The sequence below is a fragment of the Mycteria americana genome, chromosome 1 (genome assembly GCF_035582795.1).
Source record: "Mycteria americana isolate JAX WOST 10 ecotype Jacksonville Zoo and Gardens chromosome 1, USCA_MyAme_1.0, whole genome shotgun sequence".
NCBI classification, from domain to species: Eukaryota; Metazoa; Chordata; class Aves; order Ciconiiformes; family Ciconiidae; genus Mycteria; species Mycteria americana.
This window is the reverse complement of record NC_134365.1, coordinates 136,187,666-136,210,521: the sequence shown is the minus strand read 5'-3', so window position 1 is coordinate 136,210,521 and position 22,856 is coordinate 136,187,666. Positions and strand designations below refer to the sequence as shown.

At 42.4% G+C, this 22,856-nt stretch overlaps 1 protein-coding gene across 4 annotated transcripts in view; it reads right to left on the bottom strand.

The window, feature by feature from the left end:
* Window positions 1-213: 213 nt before the first annotated feature.
* The window catches only part of PHKA2 (phosphorylase kinase regulatory subunit alpha 2), a 47,611-nt gene continuing 24,968 nt past the window's right edge, over window positions 214-22,856 (bottom strand). The window contains exons 18-32 of one of the 4 annotated variants that reach the window (XM_075521571.1): window positions 21,969-22,132; window positions 21,139-21,312; window positions 19,911-19,999; window positions 18,633-18,766; window positions 16,946-17,102; window positions 15,354-15,433; window positions 15,027-15,105; window positions 14,772-14,901; window positions 12,416-12,517; window positions 11,751-11,869; window positions 9,061-9,108; window positions 6,991-7,158; window positions 5,335-5,388; window positions 3,764-3,964; window positions 214-3,243 (exon numbers count right to left, since the gene is read on the bottom strand). In XM_075521571.1, the coding sequence (XP_075377686.1) occupies window positions 3,070-3,243; window positions 3,764-3,964; window positions 5,335-5,388; window positions 6,991-7,158; window positions 9,061-9,108; window positions 11,751-11,869; window positions 12,416-12,517; window positions 14,772-14,901; window positions 15,027-15,105; window positions 15,354-15,433; window positions 16,946-17,102; window positions 18,633-18,766; window positions 19,911-19,999; window positions 21,139-21,312; window positions 21,969-22,132 (1,873 nt within the window). In that variant the 3' untranslated portion in view covers window positions 214-3,069. Of the gene's footprint in view, window positions 3,244-3,763; window positions 4,187-5,334; window positions 5,389-6,990; window positions 7,159-9,060; window positions 9,109-11,750; window positions 11,870-12,415; window positions 12,518-14,771; window positions 14,902-15,026; window positions 15,106-15,353; window positions 15,434-16,945; window positions 17,103-18,632; window positions 18,767-19,910; window positions 20,000-21,138; window positions 21,313-21,968; window positions 22,133-22,856 lie in introns of those variants that run through there. The other 3 variants (XM_075521596.1, XM_075521579.1, XM_075521588.1) reach the window with 3 other exon arrangements.

The following is a 22,856-nucleotide window of genomic DNA, read 5'->3' as shown; positions in this document are numbered from 1 at the left end:
AGCTGCAAACTGCTTAGGGCAGCAGTGCCTGTCAGACTGGAAAGACCAGGTCTCAGGTGGGTCTATTTTAATTCATTAATGCCCTTGTTTCTGAGGCACAGGATGTGTCTGTTTACCTTTGCCTTCTTTCCAGAAATGAGTTGCCAGGGTCTTGAAGCTGGCCCCACCAGCCTCTGCTGGCTCCCCTGGGAAGCCTGACAGCCAAGTCCAGCCTCTGCCCATGAGCTCAGCCCCGCACAAACTGCAAGGTCGTCACGTATTTTAACTGGGAGCAAACCCTCACCATGGCCAACGCTAGCTCTGCTTTGTAACAGCTTAACCCATGCACACGGGTGGATCCTCAGCAAAGCAGGGGGTCTGTACAAAACCTGATTTGCTTAATTAGGTTTGTACTAAAATGCAACTCTCCAAGTGGAAAGGTTCTTCAGTCTGAGCAGTAACGCAGCAGCAAGCTGCAGCTGTGCCCAACCTGGAGGTAACACGAGTTTCCCTTCCATTGGCCTCCTTTTTCAGAATCCCACCCTTCACCAGCAGCTACCTAAACTCTTCAAATTAGCACAGAAATACTTCCCAAGTGCCTGTACTCCACGTGATAATTGATCATGATGATCATAAATATATGAAAACCTAGGTCATACTATGAATTTCAAATTAAAGATTGAAATTAAAGATTCCAATGATACTCCCATTAAAAAAGTGCTAAGGGGTGTCCAGGTACGTTTGGCCATTGGCTTGATCGCTTCAGACTTCAATGCAGCTGCATGCAAAACCAACTACATCACCCTTCTTGCCTCTGAAAACAAGATCACACTCTAGGTAAAAAAAATAAATAAATGAAGAGTCTGAGGGAAAACCATCTTGCATCTCTCACAGTCTAGGATTCAACAAGAAAAGCAAAAATAACTGCTAGTACTGACTTTTCACATGATACTGGATAAAACAAGAAACTATCGCACAGGCTCTTGTGTGCTCACGCTCTGCGATGTCACATCTGTCTGCTTAAACTAGACAAAGGATTTTTACTTTCATTTACTGGGAAACAAGCTAAGTGATCTCTCACAATACATATGAAAAGGAAAACAAAAAAAACATAATGAAGGCAAAACCCTACAGAACAGGCACCATGCCAATAAAATGACTTCCAAATCCAAGTGCTAATTGTACCTGAACTGTACCTTTATACTAGCCCCGCAGCAGGCCCACTGTTTTCATGGTGGTTAACACAGTATGTGCCTCTCTCAGAGCATCCGGTCCAAGGGCTCCTAGGCCCTTTGACTGCCAAACTCTCCTGGTCTCTGCAAAAACATGAAATCACCTCCTAAGGCCTCCCACTCCTTTGCTCTCTTGAGCCAGTGTCCAGATGTTGTCACAGGGGCAGCGACTCCGCAGAGGGACAGCAGGGGGGTGGCACTGCCATTGGGAGCTCAGCCTCCCTGGGATCACGGGTGCTGGCGACTGGCAAGTGAGACAGGGGTTTACTCCCTCCTTTCATCAAGGTATTTCAGATATCTGTATAAAACTGGAACCAAAACCCTCATTCTCAAAAGCACCACGCACTACTGTTAAAAAAAAAAAAAGTTTACAAATCCTGTAAAAATGGCATAGTTATGTTTTGAAAGAGTGGAGGGGGGTCTCACAGAAATATGCTGTTCAGGCTTATTAGCACAGAAAATTCTTACTTTTTACAGGCCATATCTGCTCTTTTCCCCTCTACCTGGCAAGACAGAATCGCTCTGATCCTCTCTGCTCTCAGGGCGGCAGTACCGGCACACCTCCACACGGCTGCCCGTGGCTGCGGGAGAGGCTGAAGCTACAGCCACTTTCCTAAACTGTCAGCCAGATGCGTGCTGGCTGGTGGCAAAACCAGAAGCGCCAGCACAAAGAAAACCGCAGCCAATGCCTGGGGTTAAAGCAGGGTTTTCCCCTCCAGAGCCAGCCTAACTCTGTTTTTAGTTTAAATGGCCATGGAGCCATTTCCCTGTGGGACACACCTATTCCTCTTGCAGCAGCTCAGAGCAGCCACAGAAACTGGTTTCCAGTGGACAGATTCAAGGTGCAGGCACCAACCTGGGAGCTGTCTGAAGGCAGACTTCCAGGCAGCCCATCCCTAACTACATGTGACAAGTCTGACTTCAAATTAAAAAAAAAAAAAAAAAAGAAAAAAAAAGAGAGAGAAACATCAAAGCCTTCTATAAACTCACACTGCACTGGAAGGGTTGCAATTATGCCATTCTTAACTCTGAGGCTATTTGCAAGGGAAAGGATCGGAAGACTGGGAAAGGATGCTTGAGTGGAAGAGGTTTATCTTGCTCCATTCAGAGGAAAGGATTACAGGCATAAAGCTGTCTGTCACCTTGGAGAAGCCGGAGTCTTGAGATTTTGCCGCCAAAGCCTTGGGGATGCAGGGAAGGAAGCTATTTGGTTCAGATTAAAGACAGATGCAGCTTCCTGAGGGAGGCTAGCCTCTCAGATTAGTGGATATTGTGAGACATTTGTCTCTACTGGCGTTAGCGCTGCACTAACTACCTGCAAATGAGATGAGAGTCAGGATAAACGTGTATTGGAAATATCACCTGGTTATTTCAAGTTATTCCTATTCCTCTAATTTACATTTCCCTGGATGTTTCACACTGTGCATTAGCGATTCACAATGATGTACATTTACACACAGCAGGAGAAAAATTAATGAATTCCATCACTTCCCTTATTTGGGAGACTTTATGCCTGAGATAACAGCTCCCTCATTTTATTATGCCTTTTGATCTCCACAGAGCAATCTGTTTTCCCCTTGGCAGAACTGTATAATTCTTGCTAATTTAATATGAATTACATTTATGCACTTGGGGCAGAATAAGCCTTATTATTTGTTATTTCTCACACACTCTCTTAAAAACAGGCCAAATTCCACCTACCTGTCCCCGGCAGGTAGGCATGCACGTAGCATGATGACTAGTGTAAAATGCTGAGGTAGTGCACGGCACACATACATGCAGCAACTAAATGAGAGGTTCATGACAGGGAAATGTGGAGAAAGAGCTTCTGAGCCTTCCCTCCCACATGAGGCATCACTTACTGCATCGCACAGCCAGTGCTAGGCAGGAAATCATGTAAATAAATAATTATGGCTTTTGTTAGGTATGTCATGGTACCATAGGCCCCACTTGGAGCACTGTCATAAAAAAAGTGGCAAATTCCTGTGGCTACATCCTTCTCCAAGATCCTACCAGTAGCTCCAAATGATTTCTGAAAAGACACAAGCAAAGAAGTAGGAAAGTTAGGCATGCATGCTTATTTATTCAAAAAAACCTGCCACATTATGATTTTGCATTTGTGCTGAATGCTGAAAGCAATTCTCCTTTCCCTGATGAAAACCTTAATCAGGATTATTATAGGACCCACATGGCTTAGTTGGATCAGTGTAAGTAAATGAGGAACATATAACTTCACAGATTTTTGTCCTTTGGGCGGGGTGGGTGGGATTACTCAAATATGGGTAATTCTAATGCCTTGGTAAAGCAAAACTTCACTTCAATCTACCCACTTACTTCAAAGCTTGTTAACCACTACAATTTTATTCCCTTTAAATCTCCCACAACTCCTCAATTAGTTTTCCAAATATATTTCCAGAAGATACTTAAGTGATTTGGTCTGTCTTTGTAGGGGAAAGAATAAGGATAAGATCAAGCTCATCACACATATTAAAAAAGGAGCAGGGGATAATTTTCAAATGCGGAGGCTTCCCACCACTGCCCTTTGAACTCACCAGCTCCTGCAGAAACAGGTCATTGGCCATGTGCACGATTTGATCCACGTGGATGATACCCCCAATGCTGTTCACCTCGATGTCAGAGAGGAACGTGAGAACAAGAATAGCCTCCACCAAGAGCTGCCTGTACTCAGGCTGGGGTACGTGGTTCAGCACTGACTCCACGTGCACAGCAAACTTGATTTCACACGGGGTCATCTGGCAAGTTTGAGTGGAAATGGAAAGAAAAACTGACAAATCCAAAAGACTAGTTCCCCACATCCTGCAAGCACTTAAACATATGCTCCTCTCTGCACGTGGGGGTAGACTGACTGAAGCAAACAAAATGTTTGTGCAGCTTTAGCACTTACAGAAAGTTTTTGTGTTGCTAGGCCCTGATCCTGCAAACAGTTATGCAACTTCCAGAAGACTGCTCCAGCCCTGCAACCCACCACACACACACATTTAGTTACATACAGGACTGCTGATGCTTAGCTGGCAAATTAACTCTTTGCTCCTCATGCTGCGGTCTCATGCAGTCTGCTTTGTAAGTATCTTTTTGGCATCGCAGGTTAGTTGCAAAGCCAAAATTACTGTTGAGTTTTAAAAATAACCACCTGCTTAGAGCGAATGCTTTTCCACACAGAGATATAGCTATACTGTTTGTAGAGCAGCCTAATTTGTACTGGCATAGCTGTATGGATGTTATGTGAAAGGCTGCTGCCTTAGGAGGCTCGTGCTTATTTCGTTTGATTCCTTTAAACAGCAAAATTAGATACTGTCTAGGTCTGACAGGCTAAAAATATAGGCCTATTTATCTACACAATAGGAATAAATAAAGCTCTCCATTCTGCAAAAAAAGGTTTAAATTTGGCAGAAAATTCCAGCTCCTCTCTTCAGCTTTTTACCACCGTCCCTCAGAAGAAAAGGAAGCCAGAGACAAATCTGAGGGAACCAGACAGGACAAGTGTCTCCGGCACACAAGCACCTCTCTTCCGCCAATGGATTGCTGTTCACAGGAGTTTGTTTTATAAATGTGAATTCAAAACTTGCTATAGTGCCTAAAGACAGAGTGGCAATTCAACTAAGGAAAAAAAAAAATGTAAGGAAAGGTTATGGATTTAGAGAGTCAAAGCTTTGGTTAGAAACACTCATCCTTAATTGGTATTTACTTTTGAGACTGTGACCGCAAAATACACCGGCTGCTGTTGCAGCATATTAAAAAAAAAAGCCAGCAAGCAACGTGTCTGCTTCATTCCAACACAGCTGTGCTCTCTCCTCACCCTGCCCAAAGGACTGCCATCAGCCACCCTCTTTCAAGCACTGCTCCGTGCGCGCATGGGGTCAGTGAAAGTGTGCAGAGGGCAGGCTTGGCCAAGGGAAAACCTGCCACAAACCTGCTCCCAGGCCTGCCTGGGAGGAACTCATCTGCGCGGCCCCGGGGAAGCTGCCGGAAGTGCTGGGGAAAGATCCAGATCTTCTAACCTTCTTAAAACCAAGGATCTGGCAACAGCAGCACCGCTGCATCTTATATTGTCAAACCAAACATTCAGTCACGGGGCTAGAAAATCGTTGGCATTTTACTGTACCTCTCTGGTGGTTGAAGAAGGAAGGACATACCCATCAATGGACAGACCATGGCACTGAAACAACAACATTTTGACAATGAACAGAAATTACAGTTCTTGCAAGTAAATCTGAGTGTTCTCGGATACCAGCCAATACGTAACAACCCTCAGTTAAAAAAAAAACAAAAACAAACCACAAAAAACCACCAAAAACCTCAAACAACAACAACAAAACCTGTTAAAATATTATTTCACCTTTGCTGAAGAAGTTACTATGTAACCTGGCAAATGTTAGAAATAGCTTGACATGACATGTAGAGAGCGTGCTGTGTGCCAGTTCAGCTACTGAAGGGGAGGAAAACACTTAGAGAGCCACTACAGCAAGAGGCACACAAAGGAGGAAAACAAATCAATGAGAACATTCTGTGGGAAAGGATGTAGGAATAAAAGATAATGCAAAAGCACAACAACAGACCACGAAAGTGAGAACCTTTATTTTTTATTTTCACTAAAACAACATTTCGTTAAGTGTTTCAGATCCAGGGCACCACAACTCAAGGATGTCAACATGTTGTGGTGCTTCGACATGGGCCACCAACAGTGGGGGAGAGGTGGTATTAGAAATACCAAGTGGTGTACACGAAAAGAATGACAAAACCTAAACGGTGAGAAGGCAGGCTAAGGAATGACATTTCTGGGTACCTGAGGTACAAAAACGCACCAAGAAGAAGAGAGAGCTTTTATGAATAGTCCAAAGAGAGTTTACGAATGAAATACTGAAGACAACTTAAATAAGTACAATTGATTTTAATAGCCAGAAAACCTTTCCAATACTCCCAGCTATTATGTTAGGTCAGGACAGAAGTGATGCTCGCTCTACTGAAAGATCCCATTAGTAAATAGCCACGAGGTCAGATATGACTCGTCTTGGCTGACATCAACACTAACAGCTTCAGCATAAGTGATTTTAGAAGGACAACCAAAATCAACCTGAGCTGGTGACGCACATTTTTCCCAACTGTGTAGGCATGAACACCTCAGTGCTCCAAGGTGCCAAATGCTGGCTTTCATCCAGCAAAGCAGAAGAACAGCCGCATAATCACTTTGAAATTAGTAAAAATTCGTAATTCCCCTCTCCTCCTTCCTGGAGAGCTGCTTCAACACATTTCCATACCCCTGATCTCCATGTTGCTAGCAAGGATTACTTTTCACTTAAAAACAAACAAAAAAATGTTAAGAATGCCATGCAGCTCAGAAGAGCCAGCCAGAGATCAAGACATTTTGGTAGAGTCAGTGCAGTTTCCTACTTCATTCCTTGCAGCCTTTCTGAACTGGAGCACACGAACTGCACTGCATTGCAGTGCCCCTCAGCAGGACTGACCACGACCTGCATTAGGCCAGGGGCGATGCAAACCAGACAGTGGTGGAACAGAATCGTTCAGCCGAAATTCAGCACCAGCAGTTTCAGAGAAAAATACACTTTCAAACAAACATGTGAACTTGTGTTAATGGAGCCCTTTTATGTTCAAGAGACACAATCCTACTGACTCTAGTTTCCACCGGTCTTCCAGCTGAAGACCAACATCAACTCTTGGCAACACGTCGCCTCTGGACCACCATGTCCCCAAGTTACCGTACAGCTTGCTTGCTTCCTGCCCTCCACAGCTGTCAACTTACCTTCTGAAGGATTTTCCACACTTTCTCATAAAAGCCAACAGGAACTCTGTTAATAGCACCATCAAGTCTTCTTCTGCGCAGCCACTGCCCTTTTCGGTCACCCCAGCTCATGTCTCCATTGGAACCAGTAGGAGAAGTACTAGTGGGAGATGATGGAGTACTGCCCCTCTGTAAGAAACATTAAAGCCTTGGTTAGTCACCTTCTACCACCCCAAGTGCTACTCCTGGTGCATACATCATTCTGTTACAATGCTACCTCAGAACCAGGGAAAAAATACAGGCCATGATGTCATACAAGATGACAGAGCAGGATTGATCCCTTTCTCTTTCCTTCACAAGAAACTTCACTTCTCTAGCACTTCAATCATTTCTCAACAAAACAGGCAAGCAGTTCAACAAGGCATAATGCAGTAAACTTCACTGCTTGGTTCAACACAAGGCATGACAAGCATGAGCTGGCTGCCAGGGCAGTGTCACTGGTGTGCAAGATGGTGGGATTTGCAGGTGAGTCTGACTCGGACTTCGGGCTCACTGTTGTAAGAGAACCAAAGGGTCCATGTGTCCAGCAAGAGAGGTCCTCCATGCAAAAAGCTCCATTAAAGTAAGTAGATTAAAAATTGACTTCATGTGGTCATGTAATCATCATGCCTGCCTCTCTGTAAGTATCAGTCTTGTTTCCTTTATTGCTCTATTGTTCTATTATTTGACTCTACCAGACTTGGAGACTAAATTAGGCAGCAAATCATCTTCAAAGTTGTAGCACTACCACCAAATTCTTGTTCCCATTTTCACACATGCAGTCTGCCTACTCTTTGCACTCCCAGAGACTGTACTCTTCTGTTTCCTCGTTCCTTTTTGCACACCTATTACTTTCAGCCCAGAAAGGACTTCACTGACAGCCCCATCTCAAATCCCATCATCTCCGAGTAAAGAACTGCCTGAGCAAAGTACTGGGGAAGGTGGGAAATAAGAACGAAAACTACGTTTGCAAAGGATAGGCTCACTGACTCTACACAGTCAAGCTCTGCAAAAAGACTAACAAATGCAAACAAAGTCAATATTCACTCCTTTTGGTGTCAGTGAGGCATAAGTGGTGTTCCCTTGATGGCTGGATGCATGCTGTTCCTTTCCACTGCACACCGGCACAGACAGAACTTCCTCCACCCTGTTGCGCAGAGCTAGGGGATGCAGGAGGTCAGCAGGAGGGTGGGTACCAACGTAGAGAAATCTATCTGCATACAGTAATCAATCTGGCTACTCAGGTGGTTCAGAGAAGCAAAGATCTCACTGAACAATTCTGTGCACTTGAATCAAACACACAGTTGAAGCCTGCCTTTCTGCACTGGTATGTGGGAAGAGAGAGGCAACAGCAACCTGGCAGTTGTCAGGCCACGCCACAGGGCTAGTGGTGCTCTGCAGTTGTGTATTTAGGACACTTGGGAGGTATGCCATCAACAGCAAGTCTGCAGACGCAGAGAACCATGAATCACAACTGCCAGTTTAAAGTGCATGCGTAGCTGCAAGCTTTCCATCTCTTCATGACAGATTGGGAGCGTCAGACTTACTTTAAATTGTTGAGGTTTCTGTTGGTAAAATATTTAAACAACTATCTTCTTGCTTAAGAAGGGCTACAATTCTCTGCCTTGAAAGAAGATGACTGCCTGAGGAGATACCCACGCCCATAAAACCCCTGTCTCAGCAACCTGAAGCTGTTCTGGGTTCATTAATGTCCATAGACTGCCAGCATTTATCAACGCTACATTACTTTTAAATACTGATGACACCTGTAACATAATCCACCATCAAGTAGCTAAATCTGCTATAGTGCTTTATCTGCTACAACTGCTTAAGCTTCAGAAGAACTAAGTGGATCTAAATGCAAGACTCAACTTCTGTTAAAAGATTACTCATGAGAATTGGTTCCCAATTAAGATGAACAAAACAAAGAGGTAGGGTTTGAAAACAAGTTTTTATGCAGGAGAAGCCACAGGAGGTGTCTAGAGCTAAGACCCTTGCACACACACACACGCAGGGTGAAGAGCAGGTGCAGAGCTGCAGACGGTGTTTTACCGTGGAAGCGAACATGATGCTGGACATGGAGTGGCCCTCATGAAAGAACTACAAAACAAAAACAGACACCAACACATCAGACAGACAGCCATGACAGAACAGGATGCAAACAAGGTTAAGTAACCTGTCCGTGCAAAGACAAGAAACATGGGAAAAGCTCAGGTACTCAGGGGAAAACTGCAACAGCCCCTGAACTGTTGCAGTGCTGCGCTTCAGCTGACTTCGGGTCACTTCAGCTGCGCTTCCGCACTTCAGAACCTGCTGCCGATTCCCAGGGTCACCACGAGGCAGACCATGCTGTGCCAGGAGCCTCCTTGGTTGTGGTGCAGCCACAAGCTTCCCACGCCATGCACTGAGCTCCAAGCATGGCCAACACAAACTGCCACAGTTTAAGATGCACGCAAAAGCTTCCCTGTGACTCAGGGCTGGGAAAAAATCCCAAGTTCCCCACTTCCATTCCCCATTCATTGCAATGTCAGCAGCTTCTCTTTGCATGAAAAGGTCATCTTGCTGCAGAAAGTCTGTGGGCTGCCAACTGGGTGGGCAGCGCTAAACAAACAGCTGCAAGGCAAAATTTTCGCTGAAATGTGGATGCACCACCTCAGACTTACAGCACTTTTCTGTAACTGTCCACCCCAAGCCATGCCTCCTAATTAAGTGTTAATGGTTCAGACCTAGGCAAAGGCTTGATGTTCAGACTCAAGAAACAACAGCAGCACATGAAAAGAGCTGCAGTCGCTCAACACCTGAGCTCTGGTGCAGAGATATTACTGCAAGTACTTGAAACGTTCCTTGCAACATAAATTTGACACCCGTCCCCCCACCCCCCAGCCAAAATGGCATTAAATTAGCATCTAGTGAATTATTCAGAGAATGCAGTGAGATGTAGCAGGAAGCAGCATGAATGGCAAGGTGGGGGGAACAAAAATAAAACCAGCCAACTCCTCCTCTATGCAAAATACCAAACTTCCATCTAATGCAAAAGCAACGCAGGAAATACATTTCCAACCTCAACAAAGGTCCAAGTGTTTCAGCTCAGGCCCACCTCTATATTTAAAACAAAATAATGCTGCCACCTAGTGCCTAGTCCCTCTTCCCTCCTGGAAAGGCCCCGAAGTCAGACACCTGCTATATGACGGCAAGCCCTGCTCAGACTGAACCCCCGAAGTCACTTCAGGGCCGGTGGAAAGCAGCCACAGCACCTTCACAGCCACAGCACCTTCACAGCCACAGCCGTACCAGGAGGCTCGGCCACGACCGTGCCCAGGCAGCGGTATGGCTCAAACGTGGCGACCAGGTCTCGTGAGACAGACACTGTGCGTTTCACAGGTGCCTTTGCTTCCCTGCCTGATCGTGTCCTGTGAAGAATCATTAACTGAACTATACTGTCATCATCAAATGCTCCATGTCAAGACCATGCAGAAATGCCACTCCTTTCTGAAGGCTTATCGAGCAAATCTGTTTCATACGATCAAACATCACATACTTCCTCAGAAACTTGCAGAAATGGCCTCAGATTAAATGAATCAGGCTTGATAAGCTCTCAGAAGACAAGGTCTTTTAAAAATATGTTTCTAATATAGAATCACAGCACGGTTTGGGTTGGAAGGGACCTGTACAGATCATCTAGTCCAACCCCCCTGCTGTGGGCAGGGACATCTTTCACTACATCAGGTTGCTCAAAGCCCCGTCCAGCCTGACTGTGAACACTTCCAATGATGGGGCATCCACAACACCTCTGGACAACCTGTTCCAGTGGCTCACCACCCTCATCGTAAAAAATTTCTTCCTTATGCCCAATCCAAAAGAACCCTCTTTCATTTTAAATCCATTGCCCCTTGTCCTGTCATACCAGCCCTTGGCAAAAAGTCTCTCTGCACCTTTCTTATAAGCCACCTTTGTATACTGAAAGACCACAATAATGTCTCCCTGAAGCCTTCTCTTCTCCAGGCCGAAAAACCCAGGCTGGACAATATGATGCCATTGATTCTTATAAATGTATTTTACTTGATCACTACCTTCCTGTTTATCTAGAGCAAAAGAAAATTACTAATAGAAACATAAAAAAAGAGAAATCAAAAATGCTTATAACAAAACAATTGGTCACATTCATTCAGAATATTTTGGAGGTATTTTTCTATGATATTACTTCATATGTTCAGTTGCTGTGTACTTTAAAGTCTTGAACTTAAATATATTTATATTCTAGCAGTAATCATCCTCCATTCCTGAAGAAACAAAACAGGAAGAAAAGAAATCAAGATTTCTTTTCCAAGTGTATCTTTTCCAAAAGGCACGTGGACCACATTAGCAACTTGTGCAGAGTATAAAAATGATTGCTGTTTGCATGAAAGCTTCACTCTGTACATCTGACCTTTCCTTAGCTAAAGATGATTAAAGAGCTGTTTTAAAGTTGATGTCATGAATGCATTAGAGTTTGTTCAAGTTCTTCTATATTCAGCATGTGAAACAAGAACAAAAAAGGAAGTACATGCTTGGAGGAAACATCCCTTTACTGCCTTCTATTTAGTCATCAGCTTTAAACCAAAGGATCTTTGAAAACTTCTGTCATTTACCAAGAATCTATTTGGCATTAAAAATGGTCACCTCAAATTAACACACAAAAATCTAAAATAACACAGTAGCAGAACAGCTGCATTTTCTCATGAGCGTCGATGGAAAACCCTCACCTGCTTCATCTCACTCTTCAATTTAGTAATACCACTTCTTTCTGTTTTAGTTGCTCCAGAATGCCCCATTTCATGAATAGAAATCGCAGGGCTAGATGAAGAGGAATCTACAGGTCGCACTAAAAGAAGCAAATGGACATTTTTAAAATTCTAGGGGGTAGAAAAACAGATGAATTTTTATCTAGAAGATAAGTGTATCCTTTCATAAGTGTACAATGCTCTTGGTGACAGCAATCTTTCAAATCACTTCAATAGTTCAAACCTGGTTATATCAAGTCAGGGGCCTAGATCCATACTTGGATATTGGGACCTGATTTTCCAAAACACTGAGCAATCATAGCTTCAAAAGACAGAGTTGGAATGAGTCTGTGACGGCTTAAGAATGAAGCCAGGAGACGGCTGAAGTGCCAGTCAGGAATACCTGGGCATCACAGACATGCTCCTTGAAGGCAGGTTAGATATGCCCTTTTTATGGTCTTCATTCAGTCATATAACATTTCTTCATTTTAAAAGTTTGCCTTCTTATCACTGAAGACTTGATACAATCTTATTTCAGTGCAGGACAGCTTCCATCATATCTGTTTTGTTTATTCCACAAACAGTAAGACAATCTAACTTTGTATTTATAGTTCTCACTTAACCAAGTACCCAAGTAGATAACTTACAGCTTCTTTCCACACCAAACTCTTTTCCACTGAGAATATGGTGTAGGAGATTTTTCATATCAAAGGGACTTAGATTCATCAAACTCTCTGAAGCTTCTTCACCTAGTTAAAACAAAACAAAAAGAAAAAAGACAAACGTCATAGGTTGCTTTATAGGTTGTTTTCCTAAGTGAACTGCTGACTGAATTAAGTTCAGTCACATTTCCCTTGTGGCTAGCACTTCCTTTAAAAAAATTAATATGTAGAGTCACATTTCAAAGAAAATACATTTCAAGATTAAACAACAAACACTGCATGGAAATAACACTATTTGCATTAGTGAATAGTATACTGCAGCTTGCGTGAAATCTCACTGAAGCTGACTGTCCTGGTTTCAGCTGAGACAGAGTTAATTTTCTTCGTAGCGGCTGGTATGGGGCTATGTTTTGGATTTGTGCTGAAGACAGTGTTGATAATACAGAGATGTTTTAGTTGCTGCTGTACTAGTCAAGGACTTTTCAGCTTCCCGTGCTCTGCCAGGTGCAGAAGAAGATGGGAGGGGACACAGCCAGGATAGTTGATCCAAACTGACCAAAGGGCTATTCCATACCACATGACGTCATGCTCAGTATATAAAGCTGGGGAAGAAGAAGGAAGGGGGGACATTTGGAGTGATGGCGTTTGTCTTCCCAAGTAACCGTTACGCGTGATGGAGCCCTGCTTTCCTGGAGATGGCTGAACACCTGCCTGCCCATGGGAAGTAGCGAAGGAATTCCTTGCTTTGCTTTGCTTGCGTGCGCGGCTTTTGCTTTCCCTATTAAACTGTTTTTATCTCAACCCTCAAGTTTTCTTACTTTTGCTCTTCCGATTCTCTCCCCCATCCCACCGAGGGGGAGTGAGCGAGTGGCTGCGTGGTGCTTAGTTGCCGGCTGGGGCTAAACCACGACACTGACGATGAGAAAGCAGTTGCTCCTTTATAGGGTGAGATCCCTTGGAAAGGCATTACAGCCACCTCCCAAAAGCAGATGACATGCAGATCTAAACTACAGAGCCAGAGTTATCCCATAAAGAAATGCATGCATGTGGAAGGCTTGTGTTTTATTTGATTAAAGGATCATGCTTGTAAGTGAGAGAGAGAAAAAGCACATGCATGCACATGAGCACACGTGTATGCACAGACAAACCTCCCAGAGGAGAACATGGAAAAGGCAGCAATGAAGCTGAGGGCAGTGTACAAAGCAGCTGGCTTTTAAGGCTAAAGAATAACAAAAGGGATCCCAGGAAAGAGAGGCTTTGCACTGTGAACAAAGCAGCTTCCGCTATTCAGCTACAGGTTTGCGTAAACAGGGCTTTCTGTACACTCTTCATACAGAAACAGAATTATCCCAGAAAATTACTTGGCTCCTTTTGTCAACTTCTCCTAAGGGAGAAACCTGCCACCCCACAGTGGCAGCTAGCCACTCAAATTAGAGAGCAGCAGTGTCCAAAGTTGGCTCTATCTAACCCCTCCCAGGGACTCCAGGAGGGAGAAAACCGGGGAGACCAGAAAATATGCTTCCATATATTCCAAAAGTTTAGGGTGTGCTAGGCCATTAGAAACAGTAACAAGAGCTGAGCCAGAAAAATATGGCCCAGATCATTGCTCCTAAGTGTCAGCATTTGACTATATATTTGTCACATTAACTTGATTACTTTTCGTGACTGCTCCTTCTTAGACTTCTGACCCCTTTAAATGCAGAAAATTCTGCAATGATTTTTCAGACCTCTCTTCAATCATGATTTCTCTCTAGTTTCACTTTTCTCTTGCAAAAAGAGTTTTAAAATATTTTTTCCTTGCACCACTTGTTTGTTACTTGATTCTTGGGTTTTTGTAGGGCATATGCAACATCTCAGGGGCCCGTAAGAATTTTTTTTACTGACCTGGCAACACAACATATTACTAGCTGAAATCTAAACAACAAATATTTTTCAGCTAAGCACATTCAAGGGGAGAAGGCTTACACATAAAAGGAAGAATATCAGAAGTTACTTTAATAAGGCTCAAATATTCAGAAGATACCTAGGGTGCTAATTCTCATTGACATTAGTGGCATCAGATCCCTAAATACACACACGTGCAATTTGATGACCTGGACCTCAAACACTTACTGAAAGTCAGAGGACTTAAGTAATACCCACTTCAGTTTGAATAACTGGGGGATGGGGGGACAGCAATCTTTCATTAAGTCAAAAAGAGAAGTTATTTTCAAAGCTTGTAACTGTACATGCTGAATGAAGAAGTTAATAAAAGGATTTAACACATACAAATGAAAAGTCAACCCACTGAGGTGAAGCAGAAATAATGCCCTAATTACCCGTATGATAAAATTGCTCTTACCTGAGCATTTCAGACTCCGAGCCAGCTCAGTGGCCATCACCTGAATTATCAGACCAATGCGGAGCCTGAGCATCTCCACAAAAAGACTAGGCTGTGACCGGACGTACATCGCCAAGTACATAATTATTTCCTGTAAGGACAAATCCATAAGGGCACCCATTCAGAGTGGGTCCTCTTGGCTCTCCCAGTCACAGAGCAAACACTGGCACCACACTGGGCACAGCTGGAAGAACCCTTTTTACACATGCTGCATACCTGTGTCAGGACTGCAATGCTGATGTCTTGGCCACTGGCTTCATAGATAAGATCTGTGAGCTCCTCAGGTGGCAGTGGGCTGCAAGAAGGCAAACCACAGTTAGCAGTGACTCAGGCACTTGCTATTAACCTCTTGAACAAGCACCGGAACCAAGTCACCCAGAAACCTCTTTGCACCACAAAGGTGCCTACGATTCTGCCTGGGTGGCTGCAATTCCTTCTGAAGGTGGGGAGTAAGTTTTAAAAAAAGATAATAGCAGCAGAATGGTACCGGCAGGAAGATGAAGGGCACGCTGCTTCTGTAACTGAGGCAGAGCTCCAACTTACGTGGTGATGATTTTCTCACGGGGTTCTGGTGGCAGGCCCACTGTAAGTTGCTTGTGGTGTGACAGAAGGTCTGTGCATGCCTATCATAATGTGACAGAAAGCAAGAGACCTTTCTCTGAGTCATGGAAGTGATTAAGCTGTTAATTCCTAAAAATGAAGCATTTCTTTAGCAATTTTAAAGTGCATGTCTATTAATGACCAGACATGCAGATCCAGCAGAATGCTGTTAACTAGTTGCCAAAGATCCCCTGAGGTCAAAACAGCTATCAAGAGTCTGCCCAGGCTGAAAGCCTGCTTCCCCTGCTCAGTGAAATCAGCAGCATAATGATTAGGGACTCCAGTGGGGCTGGCAGATCAATGAAGGACTTTATTCTTTATCATAAGATAAATGTTTGTTCTTTATTTAAGGCAAAAAACATTTTTAATCAATGAAAAACTTGGCAGTATTAGCTAAAAAAAAAAAAAAAAAAATTCCTGTGTACTAATATATCTCTTAAAACAAACAAACACCGAACATACTGCATCACATTCCTGAATTAGGCACTCTGATACATTCTGAAATAGGTGCTTCCCCCAATACCACAGTGTTTACTCTTTTATATCAACCTCCTTTAAAAGTGGGTGTTCAGTTTACCTGTTTTAGCATCCTGAATCAAAGACCTCACAGAGCAATGTTCCTCTGATTTTGAAGAGCCTATTTTCCCTCCCTTAACATGGAACAAAACAGATCATCTCTACTCTCTTCCTCCCCAAATCTTTATCAGTGTCTTCTCAATTGAACATACAGGGCTTTCTGTGAGCATGTCTGTACTGCTTGTCCATCATGTCTTGAGGATGGAAAAGGTTATGGGCTTAATGCAGTACCGTGCATGGCCATTATCACAAGTTGCTCCCTGCAGATATGACTGTCACTAAAATAGGGCATCCTAGGTGTGACAGTCAAAGCTTTGAAAATAGCCAGGAATTAGAGAAAGAGCTCTTCAGAAATATACAGGGATAAGTAGGAAATTAAACAAATACTTTAGAGTACTTGAGAGGAAACATTTTTGTAATGTTCAAAATCAAATCTGTACCCTTACAGTGGAACTTTCTTGTTACCATTTAATAGTCCCCGATACTTTAAGGCCTCTGAACACCCACATCCACGCACACGGCAGACTGTCTGCCTGATGGGACGGGAATTGGCAGAACATGTTTTTGCATCATCACTAGCACCTTGACATACTGGTGCTCCAAAAGTGTTCATGCTATCACAATAGCAACAGACCATTACCAATGACAACTACAGCTTTCAAAGCACATAATCAAGCATCTCCAATTAACAGAGACAAAATGAAGACTTCACAATCATTTACAGCGTGACATTCTCAGTCTATGCCAACATTAGCACAGTTCACAGTACAGATGAAAGGTAAAAATGTCGTAATAAGATTTTAGATCAGAAAAGCAACCAATGTTTACTGAAAAATGCTGCACTACGTAAGTTGTGAAGTAAGACCAGAAGAGGGCAAGTGCAAGCCCCACTGGCAAACTGGTAGTTTTATCTCTGTTTCCAGGCAGGGAACTGAACCAGCATTATTTATATTTCATACCTCAGCCAGGACTTCCACTCTCTTTTTGAGTATACCAGAAATATAACGGATCAAGCCCCATTCTTGATTGAGGCCTGCCTTTCTGTAGAGTTCGTTGAGTAAGCAATGAACAGTGACGCCATATTGTCCATCCAGCTCTGTGTCCCAGTCAGCGCCTCTGCCAGAAAAGACACAGAAGGTAACTGTCATCAGATAAAATGCTACTCTGCTTAACCTTACCACACAACAAGCAGCCCAATTTTGATGGCATTGCTCATTTTGGTGACAGAATTAAGTAGTACATGGGACGTGTGGGCCTTCACCAGAGATCAGCTGGACAAAAGTGAAATGGACAAAACCCTCCTGATACCAGGAACTTTCATATTAACTTGAGCACTCACTTAGCCATGAGCCTGTGACTTCAAAGCAACCGCCCAAGGGATTTCCCACCAGGCTTCAAACTGAGCATGCACGCAGAGAGTTTGCTGGAGGAATGCTCCATGTGGTACTTTTTCAGAGCAGAGTTCAGCAATGTCTTCAGTACTGCTGAAGACTGCACCCATTTTTCAGACGTCTCGGGGGGGGGGGTCTAAGTTTTTTGCCCTGTTTCTTAGTTATTAACTAAGCTTCCATGCTGCTTACGCCATTACTGAAAAAGCAAAGGAGATTTCTGTTCCTCTCCTGGTTTTGAAATTCACTGCATTATGGCTTCTCTTTGATAATGTTTTGAAGCACCTTTCAACTCCTGCCAGAGGGACAGAGTCCACCAGAAGTCCACCTGCCTGCCCAACAGACTACCACAATGAAATAAGCGCAGAACTGGAAATTAAGGGTGTTGAATGTAGGTAAACAATTTTTTTTTTCCAGGATCTCCTTTGCTTTTTAAGAGGGGCTGCTAAACATTTTGCTTGGGAAATCAAGATCAAAGAAGAGGTCCTCACAGGAGGAAGACTAAAACAAACAAAAATGCAATCTTTGTAGCAGTAAGGAAGACCATCTGTGATTAACACATGCTTGTCTTTGCACCCAAAGCTAACTTCCTGCCAGGTTCCAGCAGTATTCTTCTGCACAGGAAAAAACACCCAATAAATGCACTCCAGAAGATGATTCCATTGGTTTGTATTTGCATTTTGTTCCCATCAAACTTATTTAAATAGCAGATGTTTACTAACCCCAGCAGCTGGGGTTAGACTTAACCCCAGCTTAGTTTCCAAGAATGTTTTGAAAAGCACCGAGTTTTAGCCAGTGGTGCACTTAAACATGCAGAGGGATTAGAGGAAAAATAGTGACTATTCATTAAAATTGCATTTTGCTTTTAGTTAGAAAATGACAAGATGAAGTTTCCCTCCACTTCCCTTCTTGTGTATAAAAATCACACCAAATCTTTGTGATCTCAACAGAGAGCCACAAATATAGCAAAGTGTGTTCTCATTCATGGAAAGGATTTGTGCATTTCACTTGTGAGCCTTGGAGCCTGTATGTATTCACAACTGTGCGCCAATCAACTCTGAAATTTGCACGAGCATTTTTTTTTATCCAAATTATTTATGTAATCAAGCCAACTGAAAAAAATGCTTGTTAAATCACAAAATATTTTAACCTCTCCCCTCAAAACACAACTCTGAACAGTGGAAAGCTTTTGCACAAGAAGAATCAGATAATTGTGACCAAACTTAAAGATGCTAAAGTTTATACTCAGACAACTCACTTTAGTATATGCAAGACATATAAGATATCTGCTTGATCATGGAGCGTTGGACATTCCTTCAGCTGCTCAACAAGCTTCCTGCAATCCAAATCACCACGAGCATCTTTAGGTAAGTGCAAAACATTTTCACAGTCCTGATAACAAAGATGGATGTAAAATCAAAGAAATGATCTTGAAAAAAGTAGCAGCTCCAATTCAAACAGTAACTTCCCATTAACAATACAACAGACTTGCAACATAACTTTGCACTTGAAATACAGACACATCACATAGCTCTTGCCAGACTACTGCAGACGTGAAAAGGAGACTAATCCCAGGAAACACAACACCCACAATGGAACTTTGTCTCTAGTTTTGGTTCAATCAACAAGGAAAGCTATTTTTTGGACAAAACAAAGAAATATTTTGTCAAAGAAGGAAACCAAATTATTTGCATGCTTTTCCTGTCATTTGCTGTTACTTGTAAAAAGAAAGGCAGAAAGATACTACCTCTTTTTAGTTTAAATAATTTAGAGCTTTTTGAGTTCCAACTCTAACCTGTATATATGTGGTGTTTTATGAATGCAGATGTTGCCATCATAAATTTCCCAAGCTTATGAAACTATCATGTTAACTAATCAGACGATGCAATGCTGTGGTGAGTTCTTGGATGAAGAGAAGTTTTGTTTAATAAGCTATTCAGCAATTTATATGGTCCTAAAATACCATTTCCACAAACAGAGCCTGTAGAGCAGAATCCTTCAGGAGGCTGGATACAACATCCTGTAACCATTCTCAGCAGCCAGTCTCATAGGTGAAGACAAAACAAGTGCCCAGCACAACCCCATCTTCAAGCCTTATAGTGGGCTTTGGCTGGTGCCTTAAGGACACCTGTCCTTTCATACACTGCCCTCCTGCCCAGACATTACTACAAGTAGCATTTCTTGGAGAACATCTCTAAAGGCTGTGAACATCCCGTCCGTCCCTTTGCGTATTCAGTTAGAACTGAAGACGATGGCTTAACCTTTGGCCTTTAAAAATAAGCACCTACTATATTATTTTCTCTTTGGCACACACAATTAAAAATTTTCCACTTGATAATGTCTATTTAACCAAAAAACCTTCACCCAGCCAAAAAATAAATTCCAAAACAAGGGAGAAGCTAACTGGTGCCTCAGGCAGAATGGCTTGTCTATGAAGGGAAATGAGAACTAGCATAGAGTTTGGCTGGGAAACACAGGAAAGGCCACAGTATTGTGTCCTAAAAACACAAACAGCAGAAAAATTCCCACAGCTTACCTTTGTCTCAAAGAAATGGGGATTATCAACTAGATTCAGAGACTTCCGGTGCGTGTTCAGAACTTTAGTGGGAAGAGACATAGACACAGCTGGAAAGCAAAGCCACCAGAAAAAAGAAAAAAAAAGCCCATTTCAGTAACATGAAAATTGAAAACACCTACATGAAGCAACTATACTAGGGAAAAACAACAGAAATACCTCCAAGAGTCAAAATATAGAGGCAACGCTTCCGAGATACTGTGCATGGAACTCAGAGACAAGCTCATGTTCTGAACCTTATCTCCTTGTAGGCTTGCTCCAAGAGCTTCTGAAATCAGCATGTCAAAGGCTCAGGCAGTACATGCTCAATTGATACCTCTTATGATGGCCCATGTCTCAGAAATTCTACAGCCCAATGACCTGACCCTGCTAAGTGTTTTAAACATATTAACAGGAAGTATGTGGAGAAAATGGTCTAACTGGTAAGATATCATAATTAAAATGATAATGCTAAATGCAGGCTAATGCTCTGTTAACTTCGTATGTTGAATTCAATAGAGGATCAGATGATGTGGCACATGAAAGATGGGAGAAAAGACTAACAAAAAAGCTTGGAAGTTATTAATTTACACTGAAGTGAAGGGAAGCCTTCCCTTAACCAGGACACTAAATACTACATACCTACATATCAAACAATGCATATGTTGGAATCTATTTACAAATTCAGTCAAAGCATTATTTTGGTGTAAATCCTCCAATCAGTCTAATAGAAACGTAGCATAATTAGGAATACTGTCCTCCCTCTCTACTCCATTTGTTCTTACAAATTTAGAAACTACATGCGCATATTTATGTTTTTCTGGCATTGAAACATTTCATTTCACTACAACTTCATTAAAACAAGAAAGTACATTTTGTCTGCCTTTGTATAAACAAAGACAAAAAAAAAAAAGAATTCACTGACTCAGGTTCTAAAATTCTATCCAACTGAGAAGCTGTAGCAGTTTCCGTAACATTAACTTTGATTAAATGTCGTATCAGGTTATTTATGTATACACCAAGACATGGGATACTGTGGGAATACAACAGTAACAGCTTCAGAGTCGTTCTTATTTCTTGGTAACTACAACATACTTCTGCCACTAGTTCTTTTTAAATGGCAGAATTTTGAAATACTTGAACTTACCCCTTGTAGCACCCAAAACAGGTTTTCTATTATTATCACTAAATAAATAATAGGGAGAAATACCTGGAACCTCCAACCCCTTTGTCTTGGCCATTATTGACAGTATCTCTTTTGTGGAATGGTTTGCACTGAACACAGGTGGTTGATTCGCAGTCTTTGAAGTTGGAGGCAGGTATGACTTCAGTGCTGTACTCTGCAGGACATCATTTATATACTGATCCAGCTCATCCTGGCTTTCTAGTGTGACATACATAAAAGGTTTATTAAAGGTAAAAGCATAATTTATCAGTGCTTTCTTTTTCAGACAAACCACTCTCTTCTTGCTTATATAGAAGGGCGCACAAAAATGCAAGAATATCATAAGCAAGAGATTTTAAGCTGAACAAATTGGAAAGAAAAAAAAATTAATCTGTTTTTGACACTTTGAAAACACTTACATTAAGAAGTTGTTTTTCCCTTTGAAAGGAAGCAAAAGGGTTTTTATCTTGCTGGTAGTCCACAGATCATGGTTGGACTCGATCATCTTAAAGGTCTTTTCCAACCTAAATGATTCTATGATTCTATCATCTCTTCCACACAAGCTCTTGTCTATGACTCCTCACAGTCTCTTCCTCCCTCTAGCCTCTTCCACACACCCCCCCGCCCCCCATCTGCCGATTCTTCAGTCTCAGCTTTACTGCAGCAGTTACTGGTCAACGCCCTACTATGAACGTAGGAAGAATATATACAAATTCCTTCTCCAAATTAAGTCATGCAGGCACTGTCCTCAGACTGATGCATGAGAAACCTGAATGACTGTCAGCTGTGCACAAAATAGACTCTGCATTGTAGGTAAACCCAGGCATTGCTGATAGAACTTGACAGAAAAAAAATTTGAAATGAAAAAACACTACCTTTTTCACAGAAATCTGCTGGATAGCCTCCATATTCACTGTCAGGACTATTACGGCCTTCATTAGGGTCATCAAACAGTTTTACGTCACAGTCTGGATCCAGGAAGCTCAGATACGTATGAAAAGAGGTGGTAAGAAATTCTGATAGCTTGCCTATCTTCACCCTGCAAACAGGAACACATGCCAAAGAGCATTAACATCCACCATTTTGATACTGATTAATGATCACTGAGCTTTCAACAACTCCTCCAAAATTTATGAGACCTACTGTTAAATCCACCTTTGGTAACTGCAAAGCAGCAGACACTGATACTGAGAAAAAAAATGCAAAACAATAGTTGCAGATCCAGCTAGGTACTTACTGCTGTAGCTACTAATTGAATTTAACTGTGTTATGGTAACACCTACAGGCCTAACTCAAAGTCTAATTATGCAGCGTGCTGTATGTTTATATCAAGAGAGACCCTGAACAAAGACCTAAACTCCAAGGATAATGCATGAGAAACTGGGGCTGAGAAGTTCCCATGAACAGCAGTATCTTTTCACAGAACTGCAGTGCTGCTAAAAAAGAGAAAGCGTATCTGATTGTCAGAGGAAGATACTGATTGAGAGAGGGCAAGCAGAAAGAGAGTAGGGAGGTCCTGTGGCATCATATTAAATTGCTTTTGTATGTAGATGAATGGAACACATAAGCTTGCAAGTACTGCATGTAGTTCATGTTTAAAACATGTCCAATAACTGTGAAAGATAATAATGTCTTAAAAACAGAAGCCTAGCCAAGACCAAGTTTTTGTATTTCCAAACGTTTGACATTTGTTTTTCCTTATCCATTAACGGCAGTCAGAGATGGTACACGTTTTGGGAGATAGATCTTTTCCATTGCATCTG